At 38.8% G+C, this 22,585-nt stretch overlaps 1 protein-coding gene across 1 annotated transcript in view; it reads left to right on the top strand.

The window, feature by feature from the left end:
• The window catches only part of FNDC3B (fibronectin type III domain containing 3B), a 388,134-nt gene that overhangs the window by 315,608 nt on the left and 49,941 nt on the right, over positions 1-22,585 (top strand). Inside the window, exons 18-22 of the mRNA XM_065410392.1 lie at positions 9-114; positions 2,377-2,549; positions 3,971-4,084; positions 5,888-6,037; positions 10,892-11,172. Coding sequence (XP_065266464.1) covers positions 9-114; positions 2,377-2,549; positions 3,971-4,084; positions 5,888-6,037; positions 10,892-11,172 — 824 coding nt within the window. The remainder of the gene's footprint in view (positions 1-8; positions 115-2,376; positions 2,550-3,970; positions 4,085-5,887; positions 6,038-10,891; positions 11,173-22,585) is intronic.

A 22,585-nucleotide genomic window follows, 5' to 3' on the forward strand; every position in this document is an offset into this window, starting at 1 on the left:
TTTTCCAGTGTTCTGAAAGTTTACCCGTCCGTACGCTTAGTGTTGCACCGGGTCACTGTCGGCCACCAAGAATGTTGGGAAAACCAAAACACAAAGAAGTTCAGCTACAGTGGGGTAAGTGATTAGTATTTGCAGCCATTCTAGTTTTCAGGCAGAAACCTGGTTTGAAACTATTTATCTGGACCAAAACTTCAGCCACCATTTAAAGAATAAATTTACTCTCAAGATCTAAAGACTAAGTAAGTTGCTATAAATTTAAAATACATATAAGAATTCGCATTCTGATTTTTATTACTTGGTTTGTGTCAAATTGCAGTAGATGAAACAATATGTTTTAGGTCATGATTCAAAGTCCAGTTAAGTCAGTGAGAGACTTTTCATTGACTTCAGTGTGCTTTGTATCAGGCTCTTGGAAATTAGTTGTCTTTATTTTTTCCTTTGGGTCTGATACTGCAGTCTGTTCCCACTGAAGTCAATGGGGAGTTATGCCTATGTCAGTACTATACGATCAGGGCCTGTAACAGTTTCTGACCATTGGCCTTTCATTACAAAAATATCACATCACTTGAGATCCATTTTATTTCACTGCGCTCCTAGCCACAATGTTCTACTGTTTCACTCAGAATTTCACACAATAATTTATACGGAGCCAGAACACATTGAAAATATTAGGTGCATTTTTATTTTAAAGTTTTTATTAAGGCAAAGGTGCAATAAAATGAATATACTAAGTTGACGTGACCAGCATAGTTCTATAAAAAGCAGCTCCTTGCCTGTTCAGTGAGAATGAAATAGTAATTGTGGCATTTTAGAAGGTCACAGCCCGCTGTTAAATTATATGTTAGAAGTGTCTAAGGGCATGTCTACACTTACCTCCGGAGCAATCAATCCAGCGGGGGTCGATTTATCACGTCTAGTGAAGACATGAAAAATCGACCGCCGAGCACTCTCCCGTTGACTCCGGTACTGCACCGGAGCGAGAAGCGTAGGCAGAGTCGATGGGGGAGCGTCAGCAGTCGACCTACCGCAGTGAAGACACCACAGTAAGTAGATCTAAGTATGTCGATTTCAGCTACGTTATTCACATAGCTGAAGTTGCGTAGCTTAAATCGACACCCCCCACGCCTCCTCACCCCCAGTGTAGACCAGGCCTGAGACACTATTACACTCAGATAGTCTGTCTCAACACCATTTCCATTTGACAAATGTATCTCAGGTCCAGCATGAAGTCTAAGTTGCACTCATGTTCCAGGTCTCACGTTAGTTTGTAGCAAACAGTACTTTGTGGCTGAGCACCACTTTGCAGAGCTCAGCATTGGGTAGCTGGAGTGGCAGATAATTGTATATTTTCTGAAAAGCCATTCAAAGGAGATGAGTAGCCAAAATAAAGCCCACAATATCAGTGGGCTGTTAAAATAATGAAGCTTATCAACTGTCCAAGTGATCCTTGCACACCCCAAATCCCCGTTGATTCCGCCAAGGCTTTTGAATTGCTCAGAGAATGCAGAACTGAGCCTTCTTCCCCATCTGTAAAATGGGGATAATGATACTGACTTACCTTTAGTAAAGCACTTCGAGATCTATGGATGAAAAGCATTATGTAAGAGCTATGTATTATAATTATTTAAGAGCCAATGAGTCCATTCCATTATTGGTCTGAACAAAACTGTGTGTATTGACAGCAAAATTAGCCCCACTGACCTTTTTATGATATATTTCCTTATTTTAAGGTTACTTTAAAAAATCACCATACGCTTATGTTTTCATTTAGCAATATTAGTGTAATTATACCTTGTATTGAAGGAGGGTACAGTTACTGTTTCATTGTTTTCCAGAAGCTGGGAATGGGCGACAGGGGCTAGATTACATGATGATTGCCTGTCCTGTTCATTCCCTTTGAAGCACCTGGCATTGGGCACTGTCAGAAGACAGGATACTGGGCTAGATGGACCTTTGATCTGACCCAGTATTACCAGTCTTATGTTTTTATGTTTTATGGCTTTGCAATTAAAGGAAGAGCAGATATCAGCCCCCAATGTGCAGTAGTATACCATGGGCATTGTGCTTGCTACCAGTAAAGTCCATTGACATAAATGGGCCTACTTGTAGTATTAGAATAGCAGAGTAGCAGAGCTTTACAACATGGGACCCATAGCTATTGCTAGCTGCGGGTCTGATCCTATAAATAGTTTGACATGAATAACTTGATGCACGTGAGTGATCTCACATATGTCTGGGTGTGGAACACTTATTAAAGAGGCAAAATCATTAGAGGTGGTACGTATTTGTGGTACAAGGTGAATCAATGTATGATAATCATCATGTACACCTGTGACTTTATATCAACAATAAATAAATTATACTGATTCTTTCTAGATGTCCCTATGTCAGAAAGTGGTTGTCAAGTCTCAGAGTACAGTGTGGAAATGACAGAACCAGCAGAGGTTATTTCTGAGGTGTATCATGGCCCTGATCTAGAGTGCACGGTCAGCAACCTTCTTCCTGGAACAACATATCGGTTCAGAGTGAGAGCTTTGAATGACGGAGGGGTAAGGTTTAATGTTCTGTGCAGCATGAACAGCAGTGTCCGAAAAAGGATGCCAGAAGAGGGTTTTTTTTTCAAAACGTTTCTTAACATGTATATGGGAGAGCAGTTATCCTCGCAGTGAATACACTAGTTCAGCTATAGCTGGTGAGCGGAAAGATGAAAGGGAAAGGGGAATGTGGGAAAGGAAAAAAGTTGAGAGAAAAGAAGGTATCTGGGAAAGGAGAAAAGTGAAGAATGAAATGAAAGAGTTGGAGAAACTCAGGGAGACTCAGAGGGCCCCATCCAGAGTGGCCCTTTAAAGCAAAGTTGAGAATGGCATCTCTGTTTAAACATAGGTTCAGCTAAACTGGTCTACCATTTAAAGTGTGTTAGAACCGTACTGAAGAGATATATTGGTCCACACATCTTTAACAACAACAAAAAAGATATTTATCTTTATAGAGGCAAATGATACTTGAGTAGGGTGACCAGATGTCCCATTTTTAAAGGGACAGTACCATTTTCGGGGACTTTTTCTTATATAGGCGCCTATTACCCCCCACCCCTTGTCCCGTTTTTTCACAGTTGTTATCTGGTAACCCTATAATTGAGTAATTTCAAGAAGGTCTTTGGACAAGTAGGGAAAACTTGTTTTGTTCATTAATAGTTTTTAATGTGCTTTAATTTAACATAGGGTACGTATATTTTTTCAGATTCCTCGTAAAACCTACTTATCTAATCCCATTAGGAATTAAAAGCCTGATCCTATGTCCACTGAAATCAACAGAAGAATTCCAGTTGACTTCAATGTTGGATTGGGCCCTGTCTTCTTTTGTCTGAGCATCGTTCCCAGCATTTTGAAAATGTATCCTCAGTGGGAACAAGTAGTCTAATGCATTGCTTAATCTGCTATCAGATTGCTCCCAAGAAATCTATTAGGTTTCTAAAGATTTGTATGCTTCAACAGCAGGGTCCCTGCTGACAGTTACTCAGTTCTTAATAACGTAAAGCTTTTAAATAATGCAGATCATGGGGGAAAACTACCAAAATTAGTTTAGGTATTTGAAAAATAAACAGTACCTGCAAATTGATAAGATATCAATTTCTTTCTTATGTATTAATTAATTGTGTGTATATATCAAAGTCTGATTTGCTAACTGTTCTGACTGACATAAAAGCTAAGAGAAAGCCATTTCCCATGAAATAGCTTTGGACTGACGGTGTTTTAGGCAAACCATATATTCTCATTAAGCAAGGCTACTTCTAAACACACCAGTGAGGTGAAGTGAAGCATGTCAAGATAAGCTGTACATTGGCAAGGGGTACATTAGAGGCCTAATCTGTCTTCAAGAAAATTTGTTACATTAAGAATATTTCTATGTACAGCCTATGAAACCCCTTTGCGCGTGCATGTGTGTAATATTTTTTTCCACCCCTTCCTAGTATGGGCCATATTCTGAAGCTACAGAAGTCACCACGGCAGCAGGACCACCCGGCCAGTGCCAAGCACCTTTCCTTTCCTTTGTGTCTGACACATGTGTACTTGTAAGCTGGGAGGTAAGACAAACACTCTTTGTATGTGTGATTTCTATCTTTCTTGTCTAAACTAATGTGATCATCAGTACTTGAAAGCTAATTCAAGAGCAGTTCACAATCTCAGCCCACTCAAAAATACTCTTGTACATACAGACAATAATCTTCCCTGCTTTTCTTTTTTAGAGTTGATCTTGAGTCATCCAGGTTTATTAGGGGCTTGAGAATGGAGACACGGGGATCTCCTATCACTTCATCTCAATATAGGTCATAGGTCGGTAAAGAATGATCTCTCCAGGATTTTAGCATGTTGAATCCAATACACTGACTGGCTTCTGAACTGGAATCATGAAGTCAACTATTCAGCTACATTTTATGTGAGGCTAGAGTCCTTGATATCAAACAAACTCTGAGAGATTTGCTATGTCAAAGCAACTCTCCCAAAATAGTCAGGTGTCACCTGGTTTCATATCAAAACCACATTAAACCATTAGAACAAGAGATGAAAGATGATCTTGTGAATAAGGCACTAGTTTGGGACTCAGGAGATGTGAGTTCATTTCCCAACTCTGCTATCAACTTCCTCTGTGAGTTACGTGGGTTTTTTTCATATCTTCCCCCCTCCCTCCCCCCTCCTCACCCCCCCCCAGTAACTGGGGACTCTTTCGGACATATATAGATTCTAGTGTGTAATCAGGTTGTCCTGAGGGTCCCCAAGGAAGAGAGCCTGCTGCTCACTTGGACGCATGAAAGGCAAAACGTCTTTTATAATATTGTAAAAAGCAACAGAGGGTCCTGTGGCACCTTTAAGACTAACAGAAGTATTGGGAGCATAAGCTTTCATGGGTAAGAACCTCACTTCTTCAGATTCAGACTAACACGGCTACCCCTCTGATACTTTTATAATATTGTGATACTGAAGTGTGTGTCGCATCAAGGGCCACACTGCTTAAACTTCACCTTCATCCTTAGCTGTGTTAGCTTCTCTGACTCTACTGTCCTGTACCTGGCCGATCAGCTTGATGGCTGGCTTTCACTGGGCACCTAGTGCTGCAGGCCTCTCTCCATACTGGAAACAGTAGTTTCTGGTTCGTATGATTTTCTGGGAAATATCATTGTTCATTTCTCAATGACTTGAGTACATCATTTAGCCATGACTCTCCCCCAGGTTCACTGAGACCACTAATCCCAGTCTAGAAGCTAACTTTTCTGTATGGTTCAAGGCTGTGCTGCTACCCAGTCAGCCGAGTGGGGAGAAGTTTTTATTGTGAAAGTCCTGATGGAAATTAAATCCTACAGTGCCTTCTGTGTAAATGTCCTCACTTCTGTGAATTAGGACTTGTCTACACTTAAAACGCTACAAGGGCACAGCTGCAGCTGCACCACTATAGCACTTCAGTGTAGTCTAGACACTACCAACACCGACAGGAGATGTTCTCCCATTGGTGTAGGTAATCCATCTCCCCAAGAGGCAGTGGCTAGGCTGTTGGAAAAATTCTTCCATCAACCTACCGCTGTCTACACTGGGGTGAGAAAGACTTAGTTACGTCTCACACCCCTGAGAGACATAGCTATGCTGATGTAAGTTCCCAGTGTCTACCAGATCTTAGTTTCTTTCAAGCAGATAGAGTTGGCACAGTTCTGTTAAACTGGCCGCATTTTGATAACCTATTCTAGGGCACTAATTCAGAATGTGTCCATTTGCAGTGATCGTCGTTTCTCATTATGAACTCATTTTTAAGCATTCTTCTCCTTAACCAGTCAAACGTGATGAGAGAGGCCTCCAGCTTTAAACTGAACTACTAAATACAAAGATTTGTTTTGCAGAGTCCTGAATGCTCTGGTGCTGACATCTCTGAATACAGATTAGAGTGGGGAGAAGATGAGGAATCTCTGGAACTCGTGTATAATGGCACAGATACCTGTTTTGAAATTAGTGAATTGTCAGCAGCAGCACATTACTGCTGTAGATTACAGGTACAGAAGCTTATTATATTTTGTATAGATCATAATCTAAGATGTAAGCACAATTTACTTCCACTGGATTTTTATTGTCATCATTAACTGCTTTAAAATGAGGTACTTCGTCAATCAGAGGAAATATACCTTTCTCCTAAATTGTGTAGCTGCATAATCAAACGATTTAGATTCTAAACAACTCACATTGATGAACAGAGGGAGTTAATAGAACTTTTAGACTTGGAAAATTGCTCCTGTTCATCACATGCTTTAATTTCAATGAATACATACTGTTGACAAACAGCAGGCTCAGGTAGTGACGCTCTTGCACTAAAATAGAAATATCATGTTTTAAACTTTAAAAAAAATAATCCCAAATTTTGAGTTGGCTCAAGCTTGGAAATGGTATGTAAACGACATTACCTCCCAAATGGATGTTAAAGATTCCCGTAACTTATATAGTAATCTCCAGCATCTGTTTCATTTATTAAGTTAAGCAAACCATCTGAGTAGCTGATAAGATTCCTATGCACATGGGAAGTTGCAGCTGGCAATGTAATATACTCGCCATCTTCACCACCTCATCTCTTGAATTTATATCATTGAACCTTGTCTGTATTGATCTTCTTCTCTTTGATATTTATGCTTCTCCCATTATTTTCAATAAAAAGCAACCAAATTAAAATATAAATCCTATGATGAAACTGGATTCTTCTCCTCTTAAGTCCCCTGAAAAAAAATAGAAGAGATTTAGCAAAAAAGAGGGAGGCAAAATTCTGTACACAAGCCTGCACAGCTCTGGAGACTCCTCCACAAGGTTTATTTATGTGCAAAGGCAGAACACCGGCAGTAAATCCAACCAAGAATTCATATACCAACCCAGCTGGCAAAGGGTGGGAAACTGTTTCCCTGGAAAATCTTTTAGCTTGGACCACCCAGGGTTCATCTCTTTGATCGAAGGCCACAAGCCCTCAGTCAAGCATTCCTTTTCTTTTCTTTTTGAACTCTTTCAAGTCAAGTGTCCCGTAAGATTCTCTCTAATTCTTCAGCAGCTGATTCAAAGCCAAAGAGCCTCAAATAGAGCCCCACAGCCCATCCTCACTCATGGCCTGTTGTATTCTTCTGACTTCATTGTCACAGGACCTACACCTTGTATGGTCATTAGTTTGGGAAACTATTTGAAAGAACCTATGTGAGAGGAGTGGAACTGGAAGCCAGAAAGCACATCCCATATGCCCGAGAAGGAAAGCTTTTTGTTTTCTGTCTTCTAAATTGGCATTTAGACTTCATTGAGCTTGGAGGACACTGTGATACCAGTTTCGTGGTGAATGGGGAACTCTAAGGGGGGGGAGGGATAGCTCAGTGGTTGGGGGGGGAGGGATAGCTCAGTGGTTTGAGCATTGGCCTGCTAAACCCAGGGTTGTGAGTTCAATCCTTGAGGGGGCCACTTGGGGATCTGGGGCAAAATCAGTACTTGGTCCTGCTAGTGAAGGCAGGGGGCTGGACTCAATGACCTTTCAAGGTCCCTTCCAGTTCTAGGAGATGGGATATCTCCATTAATTATTATTATAACATTTTTTTAGTGTTAAAAAATGGAAACCGCCAACTATATGGTATTTTTGGATGGGGAGTGTACATTTATTTTAAATTATCCACCAGAGAAATGTTCCACTACACTAATGTCTAACACAGATTTTAACACCTCAAGCACAGTTTAATCCATAGTCAGAAGATAAGAAAAATATATAATAACACAGATACATTTTATTATTAAAGCCTATCAGGAATCCATGCAATAGAATTCTAGAGGGCCTCAGCCTGCCAAGCTGGCCCTTACTGTAGTACCGTACTGTAGAGTGTAGTATCTGTCTTACAAAGTGTATTTCAAAATGCATTAGAGCATTAAACAGTAACAGGGTTGAGAGTAGAATTATGAGATACGGGCAAACGAGAAGTGTTAAATAGTTAATGGAGATTTGCTTTGGATATGTGTTTTAAAATAATAAATAATAGTATAAAGGGCAAAAATACAAACCATTCTTTCCTGTGTGACTATTAGAGACATTAACAGGAAAACTTAATTTTTCACTCTAATATATAAAGAATTTTGTCTAACCCGTGTTACTCTTTCTTCTAACAAACACACATCATTATCTCAATCCATACAAATCTAATAATGGAGAGAATCAGGTATAAATGACTGGAGGGAGGCCAGTTTGTCTTTTGTTTAAATTAAAAAAAAAAAAATTAGTAGCATTAGTGAAAATTCCCCAAAACACTCATGCCCTCCACCCAGGGAAACATTGTGCCATTTACTGGGGGAGCAGGGGCAGGGGAAGGAGGAGGAAACATCTGGTAAGCAAACGAGAATTAAATACCCATCAATTACTTTGATGAGGTTGTCCAATAAAACAGTTATAAGCACCACTAAAACAAATTGCTTAGAGCAAGATACAGATTGCCAAACACTGGTTTACAGGCGAGACACATAATATCATTGACAGACCACAAAATGAGGCTCGCGTTAGCAGCTATAGGAGCGCTTCACTAGATAAAAGATATCCCTGGAGCAGGATTTGTTTTTAAGGGCTTTTAAAGGCTAACAAATGCAGCTTAATCATCTCTTCCTTCAGTACACCAGCTGAACAAAACATCGAATAGAAAAACAGAATGAAGTTTTCTATTTATCCCATGCATAGTAAACAACATTATTCAGATACAGCAAAATGTAGGGGAGAAAACACATTTCTGTTGGTCCTTTGCCCATGTTACTTCCACTTAAGACACTGCAAAGCCCAAATCTGCAGATCTTTACTCTTCTGTTGGAGAAGGTGGGGTTTGCTTGCCCCACTCTACCATGGACATAGCAAGGTGTTTGGTGAGAGTTGTCATGGAGACTCAAAGCCACCTGTTCAAAGACTATGCCTCTGCACAGATTTTTGGTAGAAGAACTCCTTCATGACCTGTGCTATCACAAATTTCCTGTCTGGATTCTTTGCACTGTAACACGTAACAGTTCTGATTCCAATCAGTAGAGTGCAATAATACATATGAACCCTAGCTAATTCATTGCCATAGTAATGAAGTACCACAGTTTTATTCATCTGTTTTTATCAATTTTACTAGAATATTTTGTAACGGTATAAGTGATACAGTATACAAATGGAAATGTTGAAATAACAAAGGCGGATGATTAATGGATGGTACTTCAAAGGTAGAAACATTGGGCCAGATTTTGAAGCTCCAGATTTCCACTGGTGTCACTGAATTTGGCCGAGGAGTTAAATATAGCGGTTGCTCTATTTTCTCATGGAAAAAATTAACAGCTGTGTGTGTGCTTTAGTTGTTGTTTATACGTGTGATCTTAGAAAAAAACATAGACCATGCTAAGGTAATGTTTTATTTTCACGAGAATTATTTTAGTATGAAATTTGCAATTAACTTTCTAAATTAGGACCCACTGTAGCAGCTCTTAAGCAGGCCAAATGCACACTGAAGTCGAAGAGAGATCTACCTGAGTAAGCAGAACATCTGACCCTGCAGATGTAACCATAGAGTAATGGGGATTTTGATAGCAAAGGGCTTAGAAGGGCTGATCTTAAAAAAGGTTAATGGTTACAATTCAACACAATTAATATTAACAAAAATGGGGAAGCTGAAATAAGGAAAGAACGGGTTAAAGAATATTTAGATAAGTTAGGTGTATTCAAGTCGGCAGAGTTTGAAATTCATTCTAGGGCACTTCAGGAACTAGCTGAAGCAATCTCGGAACCATTAGCAATTATCTTCAAAAGATCATGGAGGACAGGTGAATATAATGGCGCAAATATAGTACCTGTCTTTAAAAAGGGAAACAAAGAGTACCTGGGGAATTGTAGACCAGTCAGCTTTAACTTTGATATCTTAAAAATACTGGAACAAAATATTAAATAATCAGTTAGTAAGCACCTAAAGGGTAATAGGGTTCTCAAACTTCATTGCACCACGACCCCTTTCTGACAACAAAAATTACTACATGAGCCCAGGAGTGGGGACCGAAGCCTGAAACTGCCATGGGCAGGGGGGCCAGAGCCAAAGCTCAAGCCCTACCACCCCAGTTAGGGGGGCCAAAGCCATAGCCCAAGGGCTTCAGCTCTAGGCGGGGGTAGGGTGAGCAGACAGCAAGTGTGAAAAATCGGGACCGGGGGTGGGGGGTAATAGGAGCCTATATAAGAAAAAGACCCAAAAATTGGGACTGTCCCTATAAAATCGGGACATCTGGTCACCCTAGGCAGGGGGCCTGTAACCCTGAGCTCATGCCACCAATGGCTGAAGTCCTCGGGCTTGGGCTTTGGCCCTAAGCCACAGCAAGTCTAACACCAGCCTACTGGCAGTTTTTAAGAATAGGGTAGACAGACACCTGTCAGGGATGGTCTAGGTTTACTTGGTCCTCCATCATTGCAAAGGGTTTGACTTGATGACCTCTCGAGGTCCCTTCCAGCCCTGCATTTCTATGATTCTGTGGTTCTAAAAGACAAGAGTAGCCTATTTGTTAGACAAGAATGGTCATCACTGACAACATGATACATGTGTGACATTTTCTCTCACAAAAAGATTCCTGCTGATGAATTGGTTACTGTTAAATTTGATTAAAATGGTTATGGTTATGCAGGGAAATTATATATATTCTTTAAAGATACTTCAGACTATATGAGTGACACCTCTGAGTAATAGAGAAAGATACTAATTGTTCTCATGTAGATAAATAGCATTAATTATTAAGTGATGCATTATTAAGGTGATGCAGACTGCAAGGTACATTGGTCTAAGTTTATTTGATTGCCTTGTGAAATGAAATGTGTGTTGCTCTAAAAACATTATTTTGTTCCACAGGCTATAAACCAGGCAGGAGCTGGACCCTACAGCGATCTAGTAACCTGCAGGACTCCAGCATCAGTACCTGATGCAGTGTGTACCCTCTCTGTATTGGAGGATGAGCATATGGATGCCTATCAGATATCACCCTCTGTGTGCCTTGTTTTAAACTGGGAAGAACCGTGCAATAATGGGTCTGAGATTACTTCTTACAACATTGACCTTGGCGACATTAGCATTCCAGTTAGTAACGTTACAAGTTATGTTATTGATGATCTGCTTCCAGAAACCTCATACCGGTGAGTGTCATCATCCTTCCATTTCTCAGTACAGTAATGAAAACTCATGTTGATATCACACAGATTAACTCGATATGGGGAATCTTTATAGAATATATCATAAAGAAAAAAGTCACTATCCTTAAACATCTAGCGAAAGTGTAATGATGTCTTTATGGAGTGAATTGGAGTAGTTCAGGTTTGAAGACGTTCTCTTTGTTCACCTTTTTCTATCTTCTTTTGTCTCTATGTGCTTTGTCCTTGTTTTTGTCTTATGTGTTTGGAAACCATATTAGTTAATCTATGAAGCAAATAGCAAGACCAAGACAGATAAAATTCATAATAATCTAATGAGGTTTACAAACCCCATACTGAACACAGGCAGAAGGGAGAGGAGGGTCTTCCTGGCTTACAGGCAACCAGGCTCACCAGCCCCTAGCACAGCTGCCAGAACGTCCAGTCATGGAGGCATCCACCCTCAGCTGGGACCAATAAGGAAAACGTGTAGCAATAAAGGAAAAACAGAGAGATGGGGAGGCAGAAAGGCCTGGGCTAGTGGAGGGGCAAGTGGCCTGTGGCAGCCTGCCTCTAAGAAACTGACAGGGAGACAAAGGAAGACTACAAGCCCTGGAATTTAAGGGCTGATAATCTAAAAGGAGTCTAAATTGATGGACTGGGCTAATTTGAGATGAGTAGAGGGGAGACCAGTTAGGGGAAAGCTCAGTCCTCTAAAGAGACTGTCCCAAGAGCAGTTGACAAATGTACATTCCAGAAATCGGAAATGATAAACGCTTCTAACTAACATAGTGCTGTGTTCATTGCAATGTATCATTTTTCAGATTCTAATCAATAATATTCTGTTAAGTGGTTATAGGTATTAACTATAGTAATTTTCTTATATGGTGAATAAGTTGCGTACTGTTTAAAATGGTGATTTAATGTATGTTCTTTTGAGTAGATATATTTGCCATCTCTTTAATATGAAAAAAATAACTAAAGAGGATGAAATTTGGGATTAAAAGTGATTGGCTCAACTCAAATTCTAAATTTTATTCTAAAATGGCTTCTCCAAATGTGTATTCATTCTTTGAACTAATCTGATTTTCATGCTTTTCATGATGTCTTTCTAATTGCTGCTAGAATTTAAATGATCTTAAACAGTGACAAGCAGATGAATAGTAATACACAGTGGAATTGATCATGTCAAGGAAGATCTTTTTGAAAAAAACAGTTATTCTAATAGATATGTAATACAGAAAAATCTGATTGTACAGTTGAAGAAATTAGACACAGTACAGACTCACAGTCATTTTTCATGAATAATCATGCAAGCATTGTGTAGCCTAGCTAGAATGCGCCACTCTTTTTCAAATTTTAACACAATAGCACTGAGAATGGTATAGTAGCATCTAGCTTTCTACCAGGCTGAGGAAATGTAAAACAAGGCAGGACATATAACCGTTGTTCGTCTTGTGAGCTGCTACTTAATTTTTTTTAAGTGCTGCCCTTAGTTGGTCTGGAACATCTTGTTTTCTCCTTATTATATGTGAGATCAGATGCAGGAGCACCTAAAACCAAATAAAAGGCTTTGATCAGCACCAAGTGACTCGATACAATCAGCCAGCACTTTTCATTAATATTAGTAACTGGGTCACAGAAAATGGGGCATCTAAAAATTCTGATTCTTTTTTTTAGCTCATGTTTTGTTCTTCTATAGCTGCTGTTAGGTAGGTGTCCTGATCTCCAAAGCCTGGAAAAAGAGATCAGAACTAAAAGTTGAGATAAGCTTTAGGTTCCTCTTCATAATCATACAGGAGTTCTTTCTCTGAAACTCTTGTTCTGGCTCCCTCTGAGCAGGAGTATTATATTGAGGTCATACTATGATTTATGCCCTGAATCTTAGTTTACATTCTAACTTCTTTACTTTTCATAAGGCGCCATATTAAATTATGTGATTTTAGCCTAGGAGTCTGATTGTCTCTGATCTGAATGAAAAAGTGAAACCATAAACATTAACTATTTAACTGGTCACAATGATTGCTGTGGGACCAAGCTTCTAAAAATGGTATGATGAGAACAACAAGGAGTAAGTGTTGAGTCAGGAAGCAAAAATACATGGCAGGGCATCTTGTACTTTTCAGAAAATACCATACCTCAGCTGTCTTGGAAAGCAAAGAGCCAAAGCGAAGTTGCAGGAGCAGCTCATACAGCATTGACCATAGTTTGTAGTATTGTGCTAATAAAAATAGCTCTGAAGAAAGAAACTTTTAAAATAATTGTTAGTGGATTTTTGTTAACCCTTTCCTTCTTTGTTTTTGTCATCTGTGTTCTCAGACGCGCGCGCACACACACACACACACACTATCTGTGTATATCCAGTCTATCTATGATATTTTTAGGGCGCCAATCATCATATTACCTATGCATAACATAAGAAGGTTGTTAGGTTTAATTAATTGCTATTTGCAAATCCCTTTGAGCTGCTCTGAATTGGAAGTAGTATTATTTTATGATATATAGGGCTATAGTAAAGCTGTGTGAAATTTGTGGGGGAACAAAGGGGAAGGGATAGCTCAGTGGTTTGAGTATTGGCCTGCTAAACCCAGGGTTGAGTGCTCAATCCTTGAGGGGGTCACTTAGGGATCTGGGGTAAAATCAGTACGTGGTCCTGCTAGTGAAGGCAGGGGGCTGGACTCAATGACCTTTCAGGGTCCCTTCCAGTTCTATGAGATAGGTATATCTCCATATATTTTAATTATTTATTTATTTATTTATTTATTTTTGTGCAATGAAAGCAAGTGAAAGCTACCTGGCATTAGGTTTCTTTCCAAACCCAAACATTAAGCAAGACCTTGGAGATTATCAAATCTCTTGACAAGCCTGGTGTGAGTTTAAAGTCAGCAAAACTAGTCAAAACTCTGTGGTTTCAGTCACATTTCACTACGAGGTTTTGGGTTTGTTTGAAGCCAGAATCTCAAAGCAAACCTCTAGTTAACGAGAACCAAAATTGGAAAAATGCGTATTTTGCACAGCAGTAGTTTACCAAGTAAGTCTGCACACTGAGCTGATAGTATAAAAATAGTTTAAATAAAATAAAACCCTTAAATATGCAAATCATTTCATTGTAAACAGCATGAAGATCATCTGAGAGGATGTGTGACAAATTCTTCCACTTAAAGATCTGTAAATATGTCCCAATATTTAGATGCTTTGGATATGTTTGGTTGGTAGTCAAATTGGTCATGTGACTAGCTGCAGTTTAACTCTACCTGCCTGCCCCAGAGAACTTTGGGAGGTTCAGCTTTGTCTGGTACAAAGATTGTACTGATCTAGCAAAATGGGTTGCCCACCATCTTTTTAATACTAATGTCTGCTTCAACTGCTTCTGAGTTCACTCGTAGCTAGCAAAATCCATACATGCTGAAGTGTTCTTCTTCAGTGCTGCTCTTTGTAACTAAGGGAAATTGTTTGTCACAAGGCTCCAGCCCAGTTTATGGGCTTGTTGAAAGGGTTCATGCTGTTGGCTTATTATATAAGCCCATAGTCAACTATGTGCATTTCAAGATTACTCTGCACACTAATGGACTGTTTAAAATTAACATGACACAGTTTGACATTGTCACTGAACAAGGGCATAAAATGGAATGCTTCAGATGCTCTTGTTGTATATTATGTGCTTATTTTTGTGCTCTTTAGAGAGGAAAAATATGTAATATCAAAATGCAACTCCCAGGATCTGCTTTTCTGTAACAAAAATGGAAACAGTCATTTCAGTTAATTAGTACTAAAGTGTTAGAGCAAAATTTCATGTGCTGACCTTCATTTTTGCAGGCACAAATAATTGCCTTGATCATTTTTGCACTCATAGTTAAGCCATTTAATGAGGGCAATCAAGAACTTGGACTTCAAAGTGATATAAATGATAAATAGAAATAATTGCTGACATAAGCAAAAATAAAAGCCTGGTTAAGGTTTAACAAAGAAAACCCTAAATCTTTAGGCCCCAAAAAAGTTGTGGATTCTTTGAAAATAGTTTTTCTCCCAATATTGTTGTTTTCCAGTATCTAAGCTTTCATTTTAAAAAAGGAAATGGGATTGATTGTAGAGTTGAGCACATTGTCTTCCAGTCAAGTTTGATCCTGCAAAGTGTTGAGAATATGCAATACCTCAAAGGAAATATTCCTTATCTCTCAAAATTAGGCCCTGAACCTAAAGAAGTGGCATTTTTTTTTAATTCTCTATTATGTGTTATTGAGATCTTGCCTTTGTTGCTTAGACTTATATATATTCATTCCAGAAGGGACTGTTATGATTATTCCTGAATAACACAGGCTATAGAAATTCACCCAGTAATTTCTGCATCAAGCCCATAACTTCTCGTTGAGCTAGGTCATATCTTTTAGAGACAGCCAATCTTGATTTAACGATTTCAAATGATGGAAAATACACCACACACATTCCTTGGTACATGAGTGATTAATTACCCTCAGTTGCATCTTATTTCCCATTTGAATTTGTCTAGCTTCAACTTCCAGTCATTAGATTTTATGTGGCTGTGTGCTATTAAAGAAACCTATTTTGAAATCTCCCAGCGTAGGTACTTACAGAATAGATCACAATCAAGTCACCTCTGTGTGTGTATATATGTATATGACTCTGTGTGTTTGTGTGTATATATATATATATATATATTCACAGTAATAATAAAAAAGTAAATATCTTCATCCTCAAATTTAGGGCCTGATCCTGCATATCTTTACTCACACAGTTAATTTATACTATGCACGAATAATCTCATTGACTGCAGAGGAGATATAAAGTACGTGAGCACGTAAAGGTTTGCAGAAGGGTTTTTTTATTTTTATTACTTTTATTAAGTGAAAGTTAATAAACTCTTCTGTTCTGACCTCTTGTATAACATAGGCCATAGAATTCCACCCATAATTTCTGCATCAAGTCCAATGGTTTGGTTTCTTTACTAGACTTTCTCTGAGCGTTTACTGCAGTACAGCTCCTTGTATATTTTTGAAGTACAATTACAAAAATTGAGATTACATATTGCAACAGTATTTTTATCAAATAAAGATGTTATTTCTGTCAAAACTTCCTTTAATTGTTTTTTGTATGATTTGATAAGACTGTAAGTGAATAAATAGCCCATGGTATTCCAGCTGAAAATTGTGAAAAACTTTCTCCCCAAAAATTCAGCAATTAAAAGTATTTTTTATTTTTCTGTTAGGTACACTTTGTTCCTATGTTTTGTCTTTCTATTTTTCCTCATTAACCATGCTGTACTGTTGTGATTCCACCCTCCCTCCCTGCCTCCCTCCTGTCCCCTTCACACCCCCAAGCAATTTAGCAGACTTGTTTACTGAGTATTTCTTTTAATAGGATAACTTATTTTAAATTTGGCTTATTAGCATCTATATAAATAAAAACATAGCAGTTGCGATTTGTAAACCATGTCACGGGAAAGACCTTTCTGAATGAAAACAGAAATGCATATGAAAATATCTCTGAGGATTGAGATTTGTGTGTTTTGAAGCAAAGGGCTCAGTCCAGCTGACCTTGAACTACCAATAGAAGTTTTACCCAATAAGGACCTGTAAAATTGGGCTCAATGTTCCAGAGCTCACAAATGTTTATAAATTTTTGTGTGTGTATTTAACCATTAAAAGTCCTGAATAGATTATGCTGCTTTCTTCCTTTTTAAGACGATGGAGTTTTGCCTGAGTAAGAAGGACTGCAGACCTCATGCTACGCCAGCTAAAATAATTATAAAGCCTCCCCATTCATTTCAAAGCTCCAAAGCAGGCTCGTAGGGAGGAAGGATGGTCCGGTGTTAGCTTGGGAGATCTGGGTTCAAGTACACCTCCATTACAACTTTCCTCTGTCATCTTGTCAAAGTCACTTAATCATTCTGTGCCTCAGTTTCCCAGCTGTAAAATGGGAATAAGGGGCCTCACAGGAATGTTGTGGGATAAACGCATTAAATATGGTGTTGTGCTTAGATACTAAGGCAATGGGGGCCATATTAATACCTTAGATAAAATAGAATTTTGAGTCTAATAATGCAGTTTTGCCTTCTTAAGGACTGAAGGATCAGGTTAGTCACTGTTGTTACCAGCATTGCCCATTACTTTGGGATATGCTCATTTACATATAAGAACATAAGAACAGCCGTACCGGGTCAGACCAAAGGTCCATCTAGCCCAGTATCCTGTCTACCGACAGTGGCCAATGCCAGGTGCCCCAGAGGGAGTGGACCAACAGGCAATGATCAAGTGATCTCTCTCCTGCCATCCATCTCCATCCTCTGACAAACAGAGGCTAGGGACACCATTCCTTACTCATCCTGGCTAATAGCCATTAATGGACTTAACCACCATGAATTTATCCAGTTCTCTTTTAAACGCTGTTATAGTCCTAGCCTTCACAACCTCCTCAGGTAAGGAGTTCCACAAGTTGACTGTGCGCTGCGTGAAGAAGAACTTCCTTGTATTTGTTTTAAACCTGCTGCCTATTAATTTCATTTGGTGACCCCTAGTTCTTGTATTATGGGAATAAGTAAATAACTTTTCCTTATCCACTTTCTCCACATCACTCATGATTTTATATACCTCTATCATATCCCCCCTTAGTCTCCTCTTTTCCAAGCTGAAAAGTCCTAGCCTCTTTAATCTCTCCTCATATGGGACCCGTTCCAAACCCCTAATCATTTTAGTTGCCCTTTTCTGAACCTTTTCTAGTGCCAGTATATCTTTTTTTAGATGAGGAGACCACATCTGTATGCAGTATTCGAGATGTGGGCGTACCATCGATTTATATAAGGGCAATAATATATTCTCAGTCTTATTCTCTATCCCCTTTTTAATTATCCCTAATTTATCATTTATTAGTGTTACTCTTCCGGGGGGAGTTTTCTGTACTTGTATCAATGTACTGCTTGTGTCACTTGTGTTCTCATACGGAGCTCTACTTCTCCCTGCTGCAAGTTCCCTCCCAATGGAGCTAACTTGCAGGACCTAGGTTCCCGAGGGCTGGGGTCTTCCAGCCCCAGAATCAGATGAACACACACAAACACACATTAACAGAGCGCCTCTGAGAGGACCGGGTTAATCAGCGCTCCCAAGCTGACCCCTTATATGTCCCTGGACTCAAGTAGGCTGGGTCGAGCAGCATCTCCAAGCTGTCACCCTCATATGCCATGGGCACCGCACCGGAATAGAGCACGCCTGAGCAGGCTGGGTCGAGCAGCACTTTCAATCTGCCACTCTCATATTTCCCAGGTTCAGCATGTCTCTATCCCCACTTTCACGTTACAATTGTTCTGGTAGTAACCCACTTGATGAGCAAACCCCACAGGATTTTTGGGCATTGCAGGGATCTTTTAGCTTAGGTCAGAGGAGCCTTGCTGCAGAGCGTATGAGGAAACCAAAAAAAAACCCCATGAGGGGGAGAGAGAGAAGCAACTAGCTTAATCATGAAAGTTTTATTTATTGCCAGGTAATAACCATAGGGGAGCCAAAAAAACAAAACACTTATAATATTAAATCTAACTTAAATTTGATTATAAAAGTCAGGTTTACAAAACTATAACTGATCACACAAGTCAGCGTCAGAAGGCTATATCTAGAGAGAGAGAGCTGGGTTCTCACCACTCCATGAAGCTTGAATGGATCGGGGTTTCCAGGCAGTGGTGGTAGCTGAGGGTCCAGAGTGCTGGATACAGGCAGAGCCCCCAGCACAATCAGTCAGGAGAAGATGAAGTCCCAGTGGAACTGATGCAGATTTTGGATCCAGGCATCAGAACACTTACTTGAGCATGGGTAGGGGTTTTTGTAGAGAAACAACAATGGTTCAAGGGAGAACATTAGATTTGTTTATGGGACAAGGGAGTATACCAAAGTTGTTTTGTTCAGACTAGACAATGGGAGCTGATCATTCCTGGCTTTGGGCGGTATTCCTTGGAGGGAGCTCACAATAAAGGATTTATTACTAGAATTGGTCTGATAACTACTCAGATGGGTGTGTGCAGGTGTGGATTCATTAACATCTGGAACAGAGATCCCCCATCATGCAGTGCTTCCCTGCTTTTCTGGTCCCAGAGTTCCCTGCGGTGCTTGCCTTGGAATCTCTGTTCTGTATGCTAATGGAGATGCCTCCTTGTCCCATCTTCGATGCAAATGAGGCTAGGGGAGTTTCCTTAATACTATCATCCTTATCCCAGGGGTTTAGGTGTGTCTCCCACTGCCTTTTCATTGCTTTTTGTAAGTCTTTCTTTTGATCGGTTTTGGTTCAAGCAGAGGCTGGGGGGTGGAGGGGGAAGTCTTTTGTGAGTCAGACAGGCTGGGTACTGCGTCCTGGTTCCCCAAGATCACAGAGCTGACAGGTACCACTGTCAAACTAGAAATAATGTCTTATTCTATCACAAAATATTTAATTCAGCTTAATCTAGGCTATAGTATTAGTCATCAATCCTATTTTTCACGCTGATCTTTCTCCTTTCTAGTTTATATTTGCTATCCTAGCTATTAGACATTGCTTTTCACAAGAATGGGTAAATTGCATTAATTTTATGAGAACTTGTATATCAAACTCTTCTCATGTCAGGCTGCTTAAGAATGCTTCAGAAGTGATTTTTCAGCTTGCAAATGGAATACTGTACAAATTATTCCATTACCAAACCGAAAATAGCATCCTTTTCAGAGTGTTTATTTTCCGGGGTCAAGAACATTTTAAAATATGATCGGTTATTGAAGGTCCTATAAGAGTTTCTAAATTTGCCTGGTCTGAAAAATGATGTTTTCTGAATCTAATGTTTAAAAGAGCCAGTGGAAAAATACAAAAATGGATACAAGTGATAGAGAGGTCTGATGCCAAGACTAGAAGCATTAGGTAGTGTCCCCCAAATTTACTATTTCCATTTTCCAAGTATTTGTTTTAAAATTATGCTTGGTTCATTTGAAAGTAGCCCTAAAAAACCCTCCATTGTTTCAGCATTTTTAAGCTTACCTTAGAAATCACTATTGAAGGCTGGGTAAGAGTGACTTTATGAATGGTTTTCAACACAAATATTTCAATGTAAAGTCTTAAATAAAAATAAATTGTGTGCATATATAGATGTTTATAATGATTGTTTCACTGTTTCCTTGTTCTCCCCTATCTGTCTTATGTATCTGTTGCCTGTAGTCTTATACTTAGAGTGAAAGCTGTTTGGGCCAGCTTTGTTATATGTAGAGCTGGGCGAAATTTTTTCAGTGAATAGAAATTTTACCCAAAAAATGCATTTTTCAGGACTCCAAAACTATTCACAAATTTGGTTCTAATTTAGCAAATAGTTTCAGCAGAAAAAAAAAGTAGAAATGTTAAAACATTTTGTTTTTACATTTTTTTAAATGAACTGTTTCTAAATGAAATGTTGTTTTTAAAATGTCGACATTTTAACCCTTTCGTTTGACCTGAGTAAATGTTTTTCTATTTGTTTTTTTTATCAGGGAAAAACCAAAACTAACCAAATTGGTGTGGGATTTTTCAGTTCGGCCACCAAACTGAAAAATGAGTTATTTGCTTACTGTAGTTAAGTGCTTGTACAGTGCCTTCCACAATGTGGTCTTAGCCTCTAGGTGCTACCTTAATACTAATAATAAATAACAGTACCTCAGAGAAAAAGAGAGAGGGAGTGTAAATATTCCTTGAGTCTCACTTCCTCATATGCACCCACATGAAGGCCAGTGCAGTCTGGCCCATCGTATACAGCTGTATTAACAGATGGATATACACACAGCCCCATATGCCCAGCATTACACTGACAGTAGCAACTTGGCAAAGACTTACAAGTGATAGTGTCAGTGAGGACTTGCCTGGCAAGTTGTAATTTGGTAGACTCAAACAACCCACCAGTTGTTGCTTTTCCGAGGCATACATTTGGGAAGATGCCTTTTATTTTGATTTGAGGCTGACTGCAGTTTTCACCAGCCTTCTAATTTTCCTGGTTCAGGAGTATATATATCTGTGTACATACAACATACATGCACACACCTCCATCCTTTAAAAATAGGTTTAAGAAATACAAGATGACATTTAAATGAAATTGCTAATGATCTCATAATTCTTTCTTCAAAATGTGATACTGTCATGGATAAATGGTTGAAGCTTAAATGATTTGGGGACAGGTGGTTTGTTTTGGTTGAGGTTTGGTTTATTTACTGCAAAATGTAAAAGTAATGGAACCTCTGTTTATGAATTCATTGCTTTAAACTCCCTGCAAAAAGCTGATATTTCTTAATTTAGTCACATATCACTGTCCATATGTCATTACTAGATGATGAATTCTCAGCTTCCTATTGAAAATTGAAAATTATTTCCACCTATTTTCACCTTGGAAAGCCATTATGTGTTAATACAATGACTTTTGAAGCTGAAATAATGAGCGTACAATGTGAAGTAAGAAAAAAGTCTGCATTAATTATGCTTCTCATAATACCAGTAAAGTAGTCAGTCTGTTTCAATGTCTATGCTTCTTTTTTCTTTTTCTTTAGCTTTTTTGACCTGCTTTGTCTTAATCATAACATAGTTTTTGTATTTGTTAGTTACCTCCATTGCATCATCAAATGCAGAACACTATTTGTGAATCTATGAAAGTAGCTTGCGAAAATGAAATTGAGTTTGAAACTTTAAGGCCTGGTTCTGATCTCCAAGGTTTTAAATTAGTGTAATTCCATTCTCTTCAATAGAGTTATTTCTGATTTACACTCGTGTAACAGAGATCAGAATCTTAAGAAATAAAGAAACACTCCTTACTTGCACTGGTTTGGTCTGTAAGAAATCTTGACGATCACTATAATGCTACTACTACTTAGCACATTGAAAACTTTAACTTTATCTGACTAATCCTCAAAACACTATTGTATGGTAGGTAAGTAGTATCATACCCATTTTGCAGAGCAACTAAATGCTGAGAGGAAAAATAACTCATCAAAGGCAAATTAGTGACAGAACTGGAAATAGTATTATGAATTCCTGGTTCTTAGTTCAATGTTCAGTCCATTCAATAAACCATGCTGTTTCTGTGATATAGGACTTTAAATGTAAAGATCTAGTGTACAGTATGTGGCCTCTTAATTTAAACTGTAGTCCAGAAAATAGGGTGGAAAGAAATGGAAATAAAATGACATCTACACTTTTTCACTTCCTAATACTAAGTTGTCTTAAATTGAAATTAGAGCATTCAAAAAAGCGACTTTTAAAGAAATGCATCTTAAAAAGCAACATAGCAATCAGAAACCACGCATTTTTAAAGCAGTGAATGACAAACGTGATTTGGAAACCAACATTCTTCTGGTACATCTTCCTGGCTTCTCTCTTGACCTCCCCTTAGAGGTTTACAAAATGGAACATTTATTTCAGCACAGGACAGAGTTAAAAACAGGAA

The sequence above is a fragment of the Emys orbicularis genome, chromosome 9 (genome assembly GCF_028017835.1).
Source record: "Emys orbicularis isolate rEmyOrb1 chromosome 9, rEmyOrb1.hap1, whole genome shotgun sequence".
Lineage (NCBI taxonomy): Eukaryota > Metazoa > Chordata > Testudines > Emydidae > Emys > Emys orbicularis.